The sequence below is a fragment of the Solanum lycopersicum genome, chromosome 1, assembly GCF_036512215.1.
Source record: "Solanum lycopersicum chromosome 1, SLM_r2.1".
Classification (NCBI taxonomy): domain Eukaryota; kingdom Viridiplantae; phylum Streptophyta; class Magnoliopsida; order Solanales; family Solanaceae; genus Solanum; species Solanum lycopersicum.
This window is the reverse complement of record NC_090800.1, coordinates 92,801,601-92,821,719: the sequence shown is the minus strand read 5'-3', so window position 1 is coordinate 92,821,719 and position 20,119 is coordinate 92,801,601. Positions and strand designations below refer to the sequence as shown.

Sequence of the window (20,119 nt, the reverse complement as noted above, 5' to 3'; positions counted from 1 at the left end):
TAAAATTTTATCAATCGCTAAATAACCGTGGATGCATGTGACGAGGGGACCATATATTGCCCAAAAAACAGTGATTTTGTGAGCCAGATTGGGTACTATAGCGTAACTGAATAGGGCTTTGCCAAGTAGTAGTCATTAATTAATTATACTTGAAAGATATAGACTATACTTTGCCTTTTTAAGTCTATTAGATAAATAGAAAAAGCCTAGCTAGACAAGTCTTATTGCTTTTCCTTTTCTAAAAGCTAGGATCTTGAATTTTAAGTCATTTTTGTGCATGCCTATCACTGCCATGTTCATTTTTAAAAGGAAATTTTTGTCCAAATTTTATTACCAGAGATATCCGCATTTACCTTTGATAAAGAAATATATTTTGAGTCGTTTGATGCCTAGCTAAGATGTGAACTATTCATTTATTAAGTAGTATTATCTCCGTTTTACAAAGAATGACCTAATTTAATTTGACACGGAGTTTAAAAGTATAAAGAAGACTTCTGAATCTTGTGGTCTTAAATTAAAGTTAGATCAAATATACAAAATTTGATCTTGTGGTCTTAAACATGTCACATGGAAAGTGGTTACTAAGAAAAGAAATAGGTTATTCTTTTTTAAACATACTAAAAAGAAAAAAAAATCAGTCTTTTGAAAACGGTGGGAATATATATTAGACCCTAACAAGTCGTTTGGTGCCATGTTAAGACGCGAACTATTCATTTATTAAGTTAAAGTCAACAAACCCTGAGGGGTAGCTCGGCTGGTAAAGGCTCGAGAACAAAGTCTTCAGGTCGCCAGTTCAAACCCCAGCAGAGCCACTAAAGGCATAACAAATCGGTTGCGTCTCCAGGGCCACGTGAAACTAACCGTGGTGCATCCGTCTTGAAACAGCGTGATCCAATGAATATAACTAGTAGGGTTTGCAAAGCGACACCCCGAAAACCATAATTATATGTGATTTTCAATGTATATATATGATGATGATTAATTCTGTCAGTAAAAAAAACCATACACTTGATAACAATTGTACTATTGATAGTGTGTACCTCCACTCATTTATTAAGTTTTAACTCAAAAAAGAGTAAAATCTATAGTGGAGCCCACATTATATTATGTAGGCTTTTTCTGTACAAAGGAAATTAAGACAAGTAGAATGGGTCCCTGTTAACAAAGAGAAGCACCTAATTCCTCTGCTGGGAAATTCTGGTAATATTCTTCTGAAACTTTTTTTAAAATCAAAGAAAATGGGCTTCATATTTTAGGGAAAATGCTCATTTTGTCTTAGTCACTCACTATTCATTACCATCATCACATACAAAACTTTATCACTATGCATGTATTCTTCATTTTTTTTTTTTCAACTCTTAATTTGCTGATATTTGTACTTTTCTCTAGAGGAGTGATTGTTCTGTGTAAGAAATGTTCAGAAAAAATCCACCATAAAGAGCTTTTTCACTGCCTCACACTCATGCTGCTCTGGATTTTGTGTTACATTTATTTGTACATCCCTGTAGAGTTTCGAGTTCGAGTTCTGACTTTTTTGCTTCCACTTTCAGGTGATTAGAAGCTGGGGTGAAGCCGAAGGAGGTTCAACATTATTTATATAAGATTAAAATTAATTTTTGTATATATATAGTATATGTCAAATTTTCTTAATTTTTTATTTTTATATTTATTTAGGACTTTAAATTTAGATGTATCTTCTTTATAATTAACCTTTTTATTTTTTATAATAAAATATTACTAAGATTGGAGGTCATCCAAAATTCCAAAGAATCTCTATATGAGATGAAAATGTAAACGTTATTTATAGTGAAAATGAAAATGCATATTACTTAATTCAGTTGGTAAAAATCTTAACTAACCTACTAATAAGAAGTTGAGTAAAGCCTATATGTAACTAATTAATTATGGAATTAAGACTTCCATATACTTGTAATTAATAATTACATAGAGAACCTCTTTGTTTTTGGCTTCTTTTGAGGCACGAAAGTCTTCATATTCCCTCCAGAACATTAATTTACTATTTTACTCAATATTAATTTATTATCACTAATTAGAAATTAAGCAAAACAAAACAAATGGACCGTCTTTTTCTGCATTGATCATGTGAAGACTTTCAAGTGTATGGTTGGCCACATGCTATCACAAACACTTTAACTTTGTTTTAAAATAAATTAATCTTTCCTAATAATATTTTATAAAATCTTGAATTGAAAGAAAAAGAAAAGATATGACATGAGATTTCATCATCTTTGTCCCTTTTGTAAAAAAATCATGGGCCTAATTTAAAAAGTAAAAAAGAAATTATAAACTCCCATTAACTTGCTGCCACTTCATTCATTATACAGAACATCATTTTCCACCAGTCAACATGAATAAAAGTAGAATATTATAGAAAAGTATTTACGATCACGCGGAGATTTAGAATTTAAAATTTATGTTTGAGTTTAAAATTTATTGTAACAAACCATATGATTTACATGATTTAGATCTAGTTTTATACTGTTTTGGTGAGTTTCTTTAAAAGATTATCATCATATGAAATAATATTATATCAAACAAGTTTTAAATTATTTCAGAGCATATTTTTGTCTATTTAATTATAATTTTATGAATCTCTCTTTTTTTTAGTAATTATTTTTACTTTACTTCTTGTAATATTTAACTAAACACATTTCATAGAGGCGCTAGATCTTCTATCTATTCGATTGACCCTAAAGCTAGTAAGACTGCCCTACCTTCGACTGAGAATGTCTTCGCCTATAAACTCTTCTTGCGTACTTGACTTATAGGTTTGACGCCCATTTCCTCTAGGCTAGTTCATTCCCGGAAAAGAAAACTAGGGGATTATAAGTGCACAATCTATTAATCAAAGGCTAAATATGTTAAATCAAAAACTACAAGGACTAAAATAAGAATTTATCAATATTGAGGGACTAAAAGTGCTAATCTCCCTTACCCTTCCACAAATATAAAAATATCAACAATGAAAAGAATTTGCAAATATGTACTCTCTTTTTTGGTACAATTTATCAATTATAGCGAAACATATAGTTTGAAGCATCAAAGAATATTTTTCTTTTTGTGTTTATATATCATTTACATTTTTTTTAAATGCTAAAAGAAGATGTTTTTTTATCAAAAAAAGATAAAATTACTATGAAAGACCTAAGATTTGCTTAGTGGATAGCCACTTATATAAAATCTTAATTATAAAAAGATAGCAAAGTATTGTTTGTGGCTCAAGTATTTTTATGAAATTAATTTTATTGTAAAGAAGAATATTTGGACAAAACTAAAGTTATTATTATTCTCTAAACAAACAAAATAGAGGGAAAAAAACGAAACCATTGGATTTCAAATCTTTAATTTTTATGATGCCTATATTCGAGATGATGGAAGAACGGTGCTCTTTAATTCTCTTTAATTTCTAAATATACTTTATTTGTAAAGAAAATTTTAGTCGTATGTCAATTCTATATTTAAAATATTATTACTCCATTAGCTTTTGAATGTGCTTTACTTTAATTTTCTCCTTTCTAATTGCCAAGCTTGTGAAAATTTTCCTAAAAACGGCATTGATTAAATATGATTGAAAAAATATTGTCTGGTCTGAATGAGTTTTAGCTTTAACACTCATATTTTATGAATTTTAATACAATTAGATCACCTTAAACATAACTTAGGGTAGTAGCTTATAAAAGTTAAAACTTAAAAAATTGAATTATAATATTTTATTATGAAATAAGTGTGATGGCTTATATAACATTCGTCACAGTATTTTCTATTATTTTCATTATTTTCACGTGGTATAACAACTTCAAGATAAAATAACAATGGAAAAGGATTAAAATACCTCTCAACTTTGATTTATTGGTTGACTATGCCCTTACCGTTAAAGTAAAGATATTTTTATTCCTACCGTTACTAATTTCATCATGGAAAATCCTAAATCAGTCCAAATTAACTCAATTTTTTTTAGTTTAAACCAAATACGTAAAGTATTTGATATTGTACCATGTATTTATATATATTTCTAATGAACCAAACATCTACTAATGAAAAAAATATACTCATTCAATCTCACCATTATTTAAATCATAAAATTATAATTTTAAAATATTTTATTCTTATTTAAACGATACCCATCTTGTTTTTGTTGCTTTGTTTTGACAAAGGTTAATTTGAGTTTGGGGGAGGCATTATACAATTAACCTGTCATTTCATGCGTGATTAGACTAATGTAATAGGGATTTAATGAAATAATTAAGCATTATTGAAAGTGATTAAGGAAATAATGGCCATTATTTGAACGTTTAGTTTGTGACTAATAACATGACACCATAAGTCATGTCTTATATTAATTATTTTTTCTCTCTTTTCTGAAAGGATAGAACTAATAAGAAAGAAGACTTAAGATATAGGTAAAATGTACAAGTTGGGTGAATTAATTTCCACCAAACGTCTTTTTCTCCTATTACTTTCTATTTAGTTTAATAAATTTTGTTAAATATCAATATATATTGAATCTAAAATTTTCTTTATTAAGTGAGAGTAATTTAATCTCATAAAAGAACTCGATTGTAAATATGAAATTCGATATTGCAATATCCTTTGTATATCAATGGACGATAAAAAAAAAAGGAAAAAAGGGTTTGATATACTCCTCAACTTTGTCATTTGGAGCCGATATACCCCTCGTTATAAAGTGACACATGTATGCCCTTACCGTTGTACAAATAACTCACATATACCTCTGCCGTTACAAAATGGCTCACATATACCCTTTATTTAACGGAAGTTAAAAAATTAATTTTAAATTTATATTTAATACTTCTAATTTTTTAAAAAGAATTATTTAGGGGTATATATGATTCTTCTATCAAAATTCAAGGTATATTTTTATTTTGTTTCATACATAAATTATTTTTTGACTTTATTTATTATAATTATTTGAATTTCTTATTCGTATTTTATTTTTTTTCTTTCATTCCTTAGTTTAAAGAAAAAAAATTAAACTATTTTTTTGTGTGTATATTGTAATTTAATTTCATATTCGAAGAAAAAATTTGGTCATCTACAATAAGTTTTACGAGAATATTAGTGAAACATAAATAAATTTGATTATCAAAATAATAATTATAAATTAGTCATTGAAACAAAAAAAAGTCCAAGAAATATGTTTGACGAGGATTAAATTTACTCATATGGGATTATATTTTTTAGAAATAAAAATAAAAATTTAGATTAATTTTTTTTTTCATTTGCGTTAGAGGAAAAGGGTATATGTGAGCTATCTGTTTACAAGTAGGGGTATATATGAGTCACTTTCACAACAATAGATATATCAGCTCTAAATGACAAAGTTGAGAGATATATCCGACCCTTTTCCAAAAAAAAAATCAAGTTGCAGCCCTATTAATTTGACACATTCCAACTATGGGCACTTAATTTCTTCACACTAAATGAAAAGTGAAAAGGAAAAAAAATGAGTAGTAAAAAATGAATGCATTTCACTTTTCACTTATCTAAGTCAAAGTCTAAACATAGCATGTGTACAATTTCTATGGATTACTTTTTCATTTTCCTGTTCAAGAAATATTTGGGGGTATATAAATACTGATTAGAAGAGTAATTGTCAATTAAAAAAATGACCTTTGATATTAACAAATTCTGTTAAATGGCTATTTTGATCAATTATTTCAATAATGATGAGAAAATAGCTACAATCTAATATTTTAAAGTGTTGTGTTCCAATTACTTAAACTTCCCCTTTAAAATGTTTTTTCATATTTTAAAATTTTGTTTAAATACAGGACTTGAGAGTGACAAATATTTATTTTCTTAGTTTTCTCAAAAAGAATGGTTTGTAATAATATACATTTCATAATAAAAAAATAATCATTTACTAAATAATTGTTTCAAAAACAAATAAAATTATTCTTTGGTAATATATTCATCAACTCATCTTGCTTTTTAAAAATTATTTGGAAAAAGAAACGATTCAATATTATATGTTTATTTTTTGTTTCATCTAGAAGCATGTAAATTTAACATGTTGTTCTCTTCTAATAATAATAATAATTATTATTATGTTGTATTAACATTTAACACCGTATAAATTTACATTTTTAATTGGGGGCAAAGCATCGTATCACGTTGTATTGTTCCTGTAACATGGACTTAATTATGGGCATTATACAAGGATCTAGTGATATTACTTGTATATAACTAGGATTTGTACTTGTCCTGAAAATTTTGTTCCCTGCACGTGCCATTTGTTCTTTACTTCTTTTTTATCGTCACACTATTTTCTCAGTTATTAAATCGATGATTTATTTCACATAATCTCGTTATTTTCACAAGATAGATGTAAAGTTGCATATAGTTCACCCTCTTCAATTTTCTCATCACAAAATGCTTATCCGAAGAGTAAAAGTGTGCTTATCGGATTTATGTTATTTTTGCCAAGTCTCTCTATTTAATCGATGGTCTATTAAATAAACTTCATTACGTTCCTTGCAAGATAGAAGTAAGATTGCCTATGTGAATTATACTTTTTGGAAATAACAAAAGTTTCTCTAACATATCACTTTTGTTGCATTATTTTACATACCGAATTTATATCGTCTTTCCAAATATATTACAACTCTATTATAAGTCTGGGTCGATTCTCACTATAACAAAAATAACTCTTAGAGTCAATAAATAGACACATTGATTAAAAGTGTTAAAGTCTTTATCGAAGTGTTATATCGGTAAAGCCTTTAGGGACACATACAAAGAGTGTCAATTACTGCTAAATATATATCTAGCGATTATTTATAATTAATTATTGCTAAAGACCACTTTTAAAATAGTGTCTTTAAATTTAACGTGCCATATATGATAGCGTTGCTTTATTGCTAAAACGTGACATTATACTATATGAGAAAATTTCAAATATTACACGATATTAATCAGTGGTTGTTATAAAAGAAAAGAGAAACAACAAAGAATTTAACAAATATCGACCAATCGAAAGCAAAATGATAATCAAATGCATTAACTTCTCCAAAACAAAACAAAAAGGCCCTAAGATTTGGACATTTAAATGCTTTGAAAAGGAATAGAAAACACATTTCACATGCAATTTCCTTAAGAACGACTAATTAGATATTTAGATTCGATGCTTTTAAAGTGTACTGTTCGATACAAAATAAATAAAAAATATTTTTTAAAAAACTTATCTTTTACGGATAAAATATATTGTATATAGTTTGACTGAATATTATGAAATATGAGATGAAAGGTAGGAGCTCATCGTCGTGAAGTTTGATGAATATGATGTGTGTTGAAGGGGCGAGAAGTACAGTGAAAATATCACTTCTCATCAAAAAAAAAAATATTGATAAATCTAACATGAAAAAAAAGAAATAATTTCCTCCATACCTAAAAGCCCTTAAGTTTATTATTAACTCAATTATTGCCTGCACCCATATACAAAATAGGCAAGAGAAAAGAAAATATGCTAAATGTGTCCCCAATGAAACTAGGAAATTAAAATTTATTTGGTTTCATTTTTTGTGTTTAGAATTTGTCAGTAATATAAATTTCATGAGTTTGGAATTACGTAACGGTAACTTCAAAGTGTTAATACATTGAAGTACTAATAAATAAGAATTTTAAATTTTATTCATTTTTGATGGTTACGCTATATATATCAATTCAATGACAAGACGATATCTTTTTCATTTAAACTTGTATCAATAAACTTTTTAGTTGATTGATTGATAAATATTCTCATCTTTATTTTTTAAAAAGTATAAATAAAAGTAATGTAATTTGATATAATTGATATGAATTTTTTTTTTAGATTTTATTTTGTGGGGAGGGTGTTTTCAATAAAAGGAAGGAAAAATTGATGGACGGTAACTGCTCAGATCAATTGTAGTTTGTACTTGTCTGAAGAATTAATGATCATCACAACAAAAGCCAAAAATATCTCAAAAATCATTTGTGGGTGGTGTGTATGAACCACTTTTACTACATAACTAACTATTTACTAGATTCTGCTAAAAATATATTCAAAATATGTTCGTAGATATAACTTTATATCATCCAATCAATCGTTTGTTTGAATATTTTTTTGATTTGATTCTATAATCATAGCAAAATATTATTATTGTACAATACATAGACATTTTTAACATAACATTGTTTGAAATTGTATCTGATATTTTCATCTAAGTCAAATAATTTAATTTTAAAAGTAATTGACATGGAAAAGAATTTATCATGTAACCTACCTATGTTGAAAAAAATTACTGATTTTATATAGGTAAAAAGCACCCTCTATCTCCACCCTGCTTGGAGGCTAAAAATAAAATTTTCAAAAAAGACATATCGCGTATAAAGATAGATAAAAAAAATCATTTGTACGATAATATATATCTTGTGTTCAGTTATTTTGTATGTACGCGAATGATTATTTTTACTCAAAAATAATTTAATCCACGAATAAAAACCATAGACTAAGTAGGACAAGGAGCAATTCTTGAAATGGTTATTAATATACTTACCAATTACAATCGCATAATTAAGTTTTTGAAAGAGAAACTACAAATAAGATTACAAACCCCACATTTACAAGAACACCAATATTCCTAGAAAGGATTTATTCTTAATAATAATACTTGACAAAAGAAAAATCTTAAGCAAGATCACTAATACATCTACTACTTGATAATAGATAAAAAGAGGATCCTCTCTGTTTAAATTTTTTTTTTCATTTGAAATTCACTTGCTCGACTAATATTGTCATCACGTCAGTACTGCAAGACATCGGCAGTCATAATGGGTTGATTGGCAGATAGATAATTCCAAGAATTGGTCACGTTGAACCCATCAAACATAATGTCATTTTGTGCAAAATTGAAGCTATAAGGCTCATTGTGGTCCATGACAAGTCCACTGTTTGCATCCAAAACTGCAATGATTTCATTAAGTGACTCAAGCCTACGGCTAAGTTCACTTAACTGAGCCCTCAATATTGAATTTTCAGCTTCAACGTTAAGATAATGTTGTGTGGTAACATTCATACTTGTCAAAATCTGATTATTTTCTTTTCTTAAATTTGTTACTTGACTCATCAAATCATCCAAATGTTTCTGTTTTCTCATCCTTGATCTTCTTGCCGATTCACGATTCGATATCATTCTTTTTCTCTTCCTCTGATCCATTAATTGCTGAAGATCTTCTTCTGAACCCGAGTTTTGTATAAACGATGAACCTGATGATGTACCACTTGACGAAGCCATGACCCAAAATTTTTTCAACAAAGTTAAAATTAGCAGGACCCAGATGGAGTTTTTGATTTTAAGAAAAAAAAACAGAGTAGAATGCAAAAATATATTTTTTTAGATTTAATTTTTATTTTTATTTTTATAGATTAATAAAATTATATAAAAATAGTAGTGTTATTAAGCTAGCCGGGCTATGAGATGAAGTAAAACCAGTAAAGAAAAACAACAGAGAAAGATTGCACCAAATGGGTCCTGCGCCTATATGTGGAATTTATCATAAACCCCGAAAGAAACAGTTCACTCAGAATTGCAGACATGAATTTCAAAAATTAAAAATAATTGGGGTAGCATTAAGATTAGTTTAAAAGATTTAAAAATAAGAAACCCTGTTTTATGATTTTGTTTAGTAGAAGAAAAAAAAAATTAGGGAGATTCTAGATTCCAAGAAAAACTTGAAACCCAAAAAAAAAAACAGAGGAAAAGGAAGAAGAATTAGAGAGAAAAGGAAGGAGAAAAGAGAGAGGGGTTAAAGAAGGTGTTTTGGCTGGGATTTTATAGCAGAAAAAAGTGGGTGTCTACATATTAAAAAAATTGTTCAAATCAAAAAAGTTACAACTTTATTTTCAAAATTTATACAAAATAACTTTTCATTTTACTCATACATTAAGATTGTGGTAATAAAAAAAAAGTTTTATATATATATATATATAAATATAATTGATAAATAAATCTGTTTAAATTTATTTATCAAATTTAAACTTGACATGTGTATCAAACATATTTACTTATTATATTTTTCAGAAACGTTGAGTTTAATAATTTATGTATTGTAGATTATTATTTCTAAATATATCAAATAAGAGAGGTAGAAGTAAAAAAGATTTGAGAAGCAAAATCCAAACATAGGGAGTATATAAGTAAAAAAGGCTCCAATAATAAGCACCATTTTTTACCTTCAAGCTTCATTATGTCTTATTTTGACATAATATTTTTAAAAATTTATGCTCTATAGTAATTTTTAGATATTTATGTTATGTAAATTAGAATAAAATAGATTAATATTAAAATTATTTTAAATTATGATGAAATAATGTCATATTGAGGATCTTTTTCACATAGGTGAGACTTTGAGAATGTTTTTAACTTGTTCTTTTTTATTGAAAAAAAATAAATTGAAATTGGAAGGTGAAAAAAAAGTGAAATATAAAAAAGGAAGTTTGGAATATAGTGTAAGAAAAGAAAAGTAAGAGAGGATGAAAGGGACATGTGGGGTGGGAAGAGAAACCTCTAGATACAGCTGGGGAGCAACAACATTAAAATTTTAATTATATTTTCTTCTATTACATCCTTAATCCTCCAACTTTCATCAAATTCCAATTAAGCCCCAAATACTTTAATTTTTTTTTATTCAACTTTACTTACACCAGCAAGAGCAAGGTAAATAAATATATTGGATGACCAAAATAACTGTTTTTTTTTATTTTTGTTAATTTTTAGTTTAATTCAATGTTTGATAATGAATAATTTTACTTTCAAATTAATTTTGGAATTAATTTTTCAATTTTATAGAATTTGAATAAGTAACCATGCATTTCATATTATTTTTTTGATTTGTTTATATGATTTGTACTAGGTATAAAAATTTAAGTAAATTTTTAAATCTCGTAATTTGAAATTAAATATGGATAGAATATGTTAAAATATTTTTTAACTTCGTAATTTTAAACATATATTATACTTGGAAGTTAAAGTTGAACAATTTCAAGAAAAATAAAAAATAAAAAACAAACTAGTATGTTCTTTATTTTAAAATAAGTGGATTATTGAGTCTAAATTTAACCATATTTAATATATAGTCTTAACAATTCACCTTGAAATAGAATGAATTATATCTTTCTATCATTTTCCTAACTTTTACGTGTAAATATATTATTGTAACACGTGCGTCTGTCAATAATAAAAGGTTATTGCTGTTCAAGTTATTTATTTTTGGAACTTTTTACACATCTTTTGGTAGATGTAAAATTAATAGATTTAATGTGTTGAAATATTTTGGAGCATATTTTCACACCCATATTTATCACTTAATGGTTAAGTTATGTATATTTAAATTTAATTAATAAATTTAATTCATTTATTTCAATAAAAATATATACTAAGTGCACATAAATATTTATAAAAACAAACTATTCAAATAGGAACTTGCTTTATTCTCCAATCTTCCATAAGTATATTGCATCACCAGAACTTTCCCAAAAGTAATTACATAATTTAAAGACAAAAAGTTTATATTTTCCATTTCGGGAAATAATAAAAAAGAAAAAAAAAGATGTATTTATCTCCAAGTGTCCAATTCTTTTGTGAGAAATAACTTTATCGTATTTTCAGGAAAAAAATACAATTAAAACATGTTTGATCGATCATTACTATTAGCTTTTCCCACTTTTGTGTAAACTTATCAAAAAAAACTTTAGCAAATGTTTGGTCATAAAGAATTTCATCTAATAAACTTTAGAAATGTGATTATTATTATTCTATTTACCTTTGTAAAGAAAAAATGATTTTATATCAATGGAGAATAAAATTATGATTAAATTTATTCATTTTTTTTTACTTCTTGTGTCAATATACTATTGGTGTGCGTAGTTAAAAGGCATAATATATATAATGAATTCTAAATTTCACTTCAAATTTTAAATTTGATTTTCAATTTTCATAATGCACAAAGATGTATTTTAACTATTTAATTTTTAAATAAATAAACACATAAGTCCTATATGACAAAATACATGTAGGACATCATGTAGAATGAAAAATGACATGTGGAATTATATGTAGGACGTGTGTGCCTATTTGTTCAACTTTATACAAATTTAAATGTCTACTTGTGCAACCAAAATTGAAGGATATAAATATAATTAAGTTAAAGGACATATTTATATATTATGTCTAGTTAAAAAGTTTATTTCAGGCTATGTTAGAAAAATAAAACTCTTTTTTTTTCATTAAAAAATAAATAACAGTTAACTTTTTCTTTTTTCTTCTTTTCATCTTTTTTTTTCCCTTTTCAATTAATTTGTATTTTTTCCTTTTTTTAATTAATGCTTTTTGAGATATGACATTAATAAAATACACGTGTCACCTCGATTACTGTGTTATCATTGTGAATTGTGATGTTGGTAAGCAGCAGTATTAAAAAAGCTTTGGAATTTGAGAGCAGCATGCCAGCATAAGGTGAATTGTCCGAAATAGCCCTTTATGATTCAGATTTCCGTACACATATGGGGGTAATTTTGTCATTGACTATTAAGATTCCTTCAACCTTTGAGTCTGTGTTTGATCTGCAGATCTGTGGCGGTGCCACTAGGAATTTCAAGACAGGTTAAATACTCCCACGGAATTATATATTTTGATTATTTTATTTTTACTTAGGATTTTAACATCTTTTTAATAAGTAAGTATGCTTTTCTTTAATAGATTAAAAAATATATATTTTCAACTCACTTTACTTTGTTCACTTTAAACTTTTTTAAGAAATAATAATTGTTATAAATATTTTTCCATATAACCATTTTAATTTTTAGTATAATTTCTGGAATTTCTTTTTGAAAAAATAGTAACTACGGTTAAGGATAAAACATTAAAAAGAAATTGTTTTTTAGAATGTTAAAGTGACAAATAAATTTACTAAAAAGGGGAAAAAAAGTAAAGAGTAAGAGAAGTATTAAAATCACTTCTTTGCTCGGTGAAAATTATTAATTTTAATTTTAAATTTTTAATAGCATTAAAAAAATTTATTTATTTGAATAACTAAAGTTAGATATACCTTCGATTTGCTAAATGACACCGCCAGTAGTGACTTGGTGTCAATTTTTCATGTGACCATGTGACTCTTAAAAGAAATTGAGAGAAATATTACAAATACGTCCAAACTTGAAAAAAGTTTTAAAAATGTAATTGTACATATTAAAATTTTGTAGGACTTTATTAGACGTGTTCAATTCGAATTGAGACTTTAAAAGATTTGTTCGATTCCATTAGAATTATTGGAGGTTATTCAATCTTAAACCCTTATTCATACGGACACTAAATTTTCTTAAAAAATATCTCGGAGGCTATTCAACCCTAAAACATTATTCATGTATATACAAAGGGTACTAAATTTCCTTAAAAAACATCTTGAAAATTCTAATAAGAGATTAAAATCTCAAATATTTGATGGAATATTTATAACGAGATTAAATCCAAATCATATTAGTTCAAAAAATACGTCACTAATGATCATCTAATCATAAACAAAAATGTTAGAAGAGAAGAATCAAGAAAGAAACAAAATTATACCCGATCTATAAAGTTATGTTTTGCATACTTTTTTGTAATTTTAATTTATTTTTCATGACTTTAAAATTTGTTCCAAAACAGAAATTTACTTATATTATAAAATTAGAAATGTATATGATAAACTCAAAGCAAATTACCAAGCAAGTGGAGCCTATTGAGATGTTATACACGTGCATAATTCTAAATGGGAAGGTACAAATTAAAGTTCAAATTTTAAATTCATAATTAATAATATTTTATTACTATTTATAATTCATTAATTGCACTTTTAATCTCAACCAAAAATGAGAGAAGATCAACATCATAGCGTGAGTGTAGAAGTGGAATCTTCAACAGTTTAAACTTTAAAAAGCAGTTTAAAAATGAATAAAAAAGAATTGGTGTCCCCTACGAAAATAATTTAAGATGATGGAAATTAAATGAAGAGAAAAAGACAGCAACGGTGGAGCCATTGGTGTATTATTATTACTTATAAAACAGAAATAGTACACGGGGTCCCTATTGTTGTTAAACTTTTTATTCTTTTAAAATATAAATATGATCGAATTATTCTTTTTAGTATAAACGAAAACGATGTATTAAAAATGTACACACGTACAACACATATACGTTATGCTAAGTTAGCTATGTGAAAATCATAAATCATAAATATAGGTGGTTACTTTTTTAAAAAAAAAATATTTTTTATCTTTTATTTTATTGATCTTAAGTCATTGTCATGATTTTGAAGTATCTTTATTTTGTTGCTTGAATTCTAAATTTTTGAACGATATATGATACTATATTTGCATAGAAATTTTCATCTAGGACATGTTAAATAACTTAAGTAACATAATTTATTTTTTTTAATTGTTATTATAATAATAATTATTATTTTGTGTAGCCAAGAAAGTAGCTGGATGACATAAATTATGACAAACAAATTTGGTCACGTATCCAAAAGTGAGAAGACAGTATCTTTAAAAAAATCATGACAGTGAAAAGAAAAAAAAAACAATAAAGTTATTACTTTTAAAATATCGACGGAGAACACTTCGTACACACGACACGTTTCTCAAATCATATTTAATAAATTTCTTATTTTTATCGTATTAATTTAAGATATTAGTTAAATTATGACAATAAAAAGTAACACGTGACAATATATACTTTGAGGAAAATGGAGTATTATTCTAATTAGTTCCTTTAGGAAATGAACTTCAATTATATAAAAGATCTTTTTTTTTTTCTTTTTACTACATCCATTTCTTTATAATTTTCATGTATATTAATTAAAAAATTATTTTATCACTACTGTTAATTTAAACGATAAATAGATTTAGAAATTATTAAAAAATAATTCGTATTTAAAACTTATAAAATTAAATTTTATACTTGAATTTCAAGACGTTTCACTGGAGTCTTGCTTTAGAATAAGTCGTGAGATGAGTTTTTTAAAGCACTTGTATTTTGAATTAAAGTTTGTTTGTGATTAGTGGGAAAGTGCCGTCAATTAATTGTGATAAGTTTAAGAAATTTTGTTCTCCTAACCAATTAATTTATCTTTTCTGCGTGATTAATTGAAGTATTTGATATTTGCCAGAACTTATATATAGTTTTAATAATTTTAAAATTAAGACAGACCGTCCAGTTACTTATATGAGCCGCAAAAGGCAAGTTGGAGTAGCAAAATGACAATCGTTGTCTGGAGTGCAATATGGTACATTTAATACGTTTTCAATTTTAATCAATTTCTATCCATAAAGAAGAAACACTGATTAATTATAATTAATCCTTCACTCAAAAAATGGTTTGATGCAATGTATAGTACGTAGATTTGGTCCTTCTAATCAAATATACTTGTCGACAAAATTATATGATTGGTCATTATTGTTTCATACGACATTAGTGCTATAACTTGTTCCACAATCGAATGAAAAAGACATTATAGATATTGTAATTTTTTATATGATTTGAATAAATAATGATAGTATATGTTTTATAGGTCGAGCTCGTCGCACCAGGCTTGCCTAGTATGGTTACCTCTCATATGTGGTTTGCGAGCTATTGTATGGAAGCTGGATTTTACCCTGTGTGCATTTAAAAGGATAGCGGCTTCGGGTTTTCCTTGTCATTAAAAAAAATAATGATCGTATATATTAGGGAAAATGCACAACTATCACTCAACCTATGTCCGAAATCCAGAGACACATTTATACTATATTAAGGTCCTATTATTCCCCTGAACTTATTTTATAAGTAATTTTCTACCCATTTCGGCTTACGTGACACTAGCTTGAAAAAAAGGTCAACTAACGTTGGGCCCACAAGATAGTGTCATGTAGGCCGAAAAGGGGTAGAAAATTATTAATAAAATAAGTTTAATGGGGTAATAGGACCTTAGTATAGTATAAGTGTATCTCTGAAATTTCGAGCATACGTTGAGGAGATACTTGGGCATCATCCCTATTTTTTAGCATTGATTTTATCTATAATCTATGTATGGGATGTTCAATCGTTATTTTATATATTTAGAAGAAATAATAACTCCATATGAAAGAATGTGAGAAGAAAAACACTTTGTTTTGTTACGTAGAAATCGTATTGCAGGTAAAGTCGAGAGGTTTATCATGATAATTTCATGTGCAATAGTATAATTTTTTCTTTTCAGCAAAGTCATATGTGAAGATGATTTTAGTTTAGCTGTAGTAATATTTCTAGTGAACAAAACAAAGTGTTTTTTCTTATCATCTATAAAATATTGGACAAAATTAATGCAAAAAAATAGACAAAATTTTACGACAAATAACCCAAAAGTGGGACTATTTTGAGCCTTTCCTCGTGTAACTCCTTTACAAAGTTAAGGATCACTTTATAAGAATTTGTAAAATTCAGTTTTATAAGAATTCTCCTTTAACTTGATCTTGATCAATTCTTGCAGACAATGCATGAAATGAGACAGAAGCTTTGTTACAAAAGTGTTCAACTTGAATATACTTTTTGCATATATATGATCCGATCCCTTTTTTCTCGATACTTACAAAGCAACAAATAAAGTATGAACAATATAGAAGATATAATAAAGTTGACGAGTATTACATTTAAGGACAATAATAAATATGAATATATATAAACAATACCTAAAAACCTTAACGACTCCAATACAATTACCGCTAAACATTTTTGCGGCAATAGGGACAAGATCGACTTGTTAAAAGCCACTTTAAAATGCAAACTTCATGGTATACGTGTGAGCATTTATCAAAGCAAGAAACTATCGAAACTGTTGAAAATTCTTCACAACAAATTGAACATGTATCCGATAATTTAGAGGCATCAAATCTCATCTTCTTCATTCCGATTTCTTTTTGTACAGCTACAAACTTCGCCATCCTTAAATTCAACTCTTCAAGTATACGACTACTTTTATAACATCCAAACTCATGTACGCATCAGAATTCTTCACGCTCGTCTTACCAAACTCCAATATTTTAGAAATCAACGTTTCCTTATTTTCCAACTTATCAACATCTAAAGAGAAGGGGACATTCATCAGTAATATTATTTTCGATAAAATGTTGTAAACATCGTTTGATACATGAATGCTATCGTAAGAAATCCAAAAGGTGTATTCCGCTTTATGATCCATGATGTAAAAACAACAAGTTATTTTTGTCGATTGACGTTTTACGTAAACAGTAACCTTAAGTGGGAAACCATCATTGTTACAGGGTTTTCTGTTGACATTAAATTCACACAAATTTGATCTTAAATTTGTACCACCGCGGTGTGATTGTGAGCATGTAACACATATTTTAGTACCTACTTCGAACGTGATATTTTGTTCTTGGTTTAAAATTGCGGGCAAATCGACTATCGTTAATATTTTTGGCATTGTTGCTAAAATCTCTAGAAGAAAAAATTGTGAAATTGTTCGCTGATAAAAGAGGAAGAAAGTTGTTGTTTATATAATTTACAGTAAATCATAATCAAATCGGGAATTGATTTATAATTATAATAGAATTGGATTTATTTTTTTCCCCAATTCGGTATGTATGATACTTTTCGCCGTTTCTTTTTTCCAATTCTAACAAAATTGTATTTAAAGAATTTCCTTTTTTTACAGGAGAGTTTGACAATGAGAAGTATTTCATTTTTGGGGAATTTTTTTTTACTTTACTTTAAAACTAGTGTTTGGTAGTAAAAGAAATTAAAATCCAACTTTAGCTTCGTAAATTTTCGAATTTGATTAAAATAAATTTTCATAGAATTTAATTTGTCAAAAAATATAATCGAACACAATTATATATTCAATCTCGAACTTTATAAATAAAAAGAAGTGAAAAATTTTACTTGAATTCTATCGACAAAGGCCTAGTATGTTTTACCTTCAAATCATAACTTTACTAAATGTTTTCTACTTTGTATTAGCAATTAGACAAATTTAAAAAGATATTTACGATCTTATTCTAAAATGACGATTTAATTAGAGTTAAGTGAACGTGGGCTGTGGCTTGAATGGGCTTGCCCGCAAGTCCAGCCCAATCCTACCTTTTATCTTAGTGGGCTAAGATTTTTTAGCCCTTTAGGACAAGGCCAGCCCATCAGATCAGGAAAAATATATGGGGAACTTTCACATATAGCCACTTAAAAATAGTCTAATTGCTCTCCATAGCTATAGTTTAATAATTGCAATTTCTAGCTACATTTTATATTGATGAGAGAGGAGAGCGAGAGTGGGAGTGGGAGAGAGAGGAGACCGGAGAGAGAGAGGAGACCGGAGAGAGAGAGGGGGGGAGGGGTACAGGTTAGATAATTGTATATTATACATATGCTTTTGTATATATGGCAAGAGAGTTTGGGAAAGGGAAGAGAAAGACGATCGAGACTGAAAGAAAGAGGAGACATGGATCTATATATGTATTTATATATTTTAGCGAATTATATATATACAAATGTGACTAATTATACAAACTCGAAGTCAGTCTACATAATTAATGTATAATGTTATTATAGCAAACTATAACTATGAGCAATAAAATAGTACAAGCTTGCTCAATGTCGTAATCTTTTCAAAATATAATTTTTGGGTAATTATATAGAGTAAATCATTCGGTCAATTTAATTAAAAAAAAAGAAGACTAATTTATCATCTTCGGCCTTGGTTGTCGTCATCTTATGCTTCGGCCAATTTCTTCTTCTTCTTTTTAAAAGAAAATTGGTGTACCACAAACTAAACAACTTTGAATAAAAAAAGAGCTTACAAAAATAACTATAATTATTGGGTTAATATATCAATAGCTGTAAGTATGTTATTTACGATAAATGACTATAATTTATATCAATTTTATCTATATTTTTGTATGGTTTTTTATTTTTTTATTTATACATTAATACATCCTTAGGTACAACAAACTAAAAAAGGATTTGACTCTAAATATAACCCACTATCCTTACATTATGTCCATACAATGAGCAACTTCCCATAATTAACTTTATAACTAAAAATTACTTGTTTAAAGACTTATCAGATCATATTCTTTATCAGTTTAACAAAACTTGTGATATATCATACTCAATTTTTTTGTTGTCTTCATATTTCTTATTTTGTCGTCGTAAAGGTATTTATATATTTTTTTCTTAATTCAAGTTATTGTTATAAGCAAATTATTGAATTTGTAAATGAATGTTAAGTATTTTGATTTTGAATAGATGAGCTACATGACAATATATACACTAGCTGTTAAACAAAAAATTAATACACCGATATAGAATACAGTGAATACATTATTGTTAACATAAAAATGAATACCTTGGATACAACTATACTTGTATTCCTGAATAAATTTGTTATCTTGGATAAATTACTTGTATATCTAGATATAATTGTGTTCGTAAATCAGTTTTTTAACTTGTGCTTTATTTAATACTACACGTATCTATGTATATAAATATGAATACATTTCAACACTGTTGTTAAGCAAAAATATGGATACATTATAAAAACGGGCAAAAAAGATACAATTTATGTGTATCAAACGTATAAATATGGATACATTAGACAAACGAGGAAAAAATAAATACAATTTGTGGTATCAAACTGTATAAGTACGAGATAAGTATGTCATTAAAAAGTACCTGATGGATACAAAATCACAAAAATCACTCATGCAGTGATGTAAAGTATCTTGAATTTGAATGAATTTGGTGAGGGGGGTGGGGTGTGCGTGGGTGGGGAGTGGGGTGGGGGACAGAAAATATGTGATGTATGAATATTGATATTGGTAAACGTGAAAAAAGATCACAAATGTGTCTGTCATAATTATTTAGGCATTCAATTATGATTATTTTCCTATTTTATATTTATTTATTATATTAAATATATAAAAAATATTTACTTGCATAAAATTAACTTTGTTATTTATAATCTAATTATATCAATATAACATAAAAAAAATAGCTATATTTTTTAAATATATATGGATGTTTGCCATATTGTGAAGTTTTTCCTAAAATAT

General features: G+C 27.0%; 1 protein-coding gene and 1 long non-coding RNA gene across 2 annotated transcripts; one reads left to right on the top strand and one right to left on the bottom strand.

Moving 5' to 3' along the window:
* Positions 1–1,064: 1,064 nt before the first annotated feature.
* LOC112940750 (uncharacterized) lies at positions 1,065–1,848 on the top strand. The gene is made up of 2 exons (XR_003245026.2): positions 1,065–1,200; positions 1,551–1,848. It is a non-coding gene; the product is annotated as an uncharacterized lncRNA (long non-coding RNA).
* A 6,684-nt stretch (positions 1,849–8,532) lies between these two features.
* On the bottom strand, positions 8,533–9,791 carry ZIP (bZIP transcription factor). The gene is given in 1 exon segment (NM_001246936.2): positions 8,533–9,791. A coding segment is annotated over 1 exon segment (492 nt). The 5' UTR covers positions 9,297–9,791; the 3' UTR covers positions 8,533–8,804.
* Between the last annotated feature and the right edge of the window lie 10,328 nt (positions 9,792–20,119).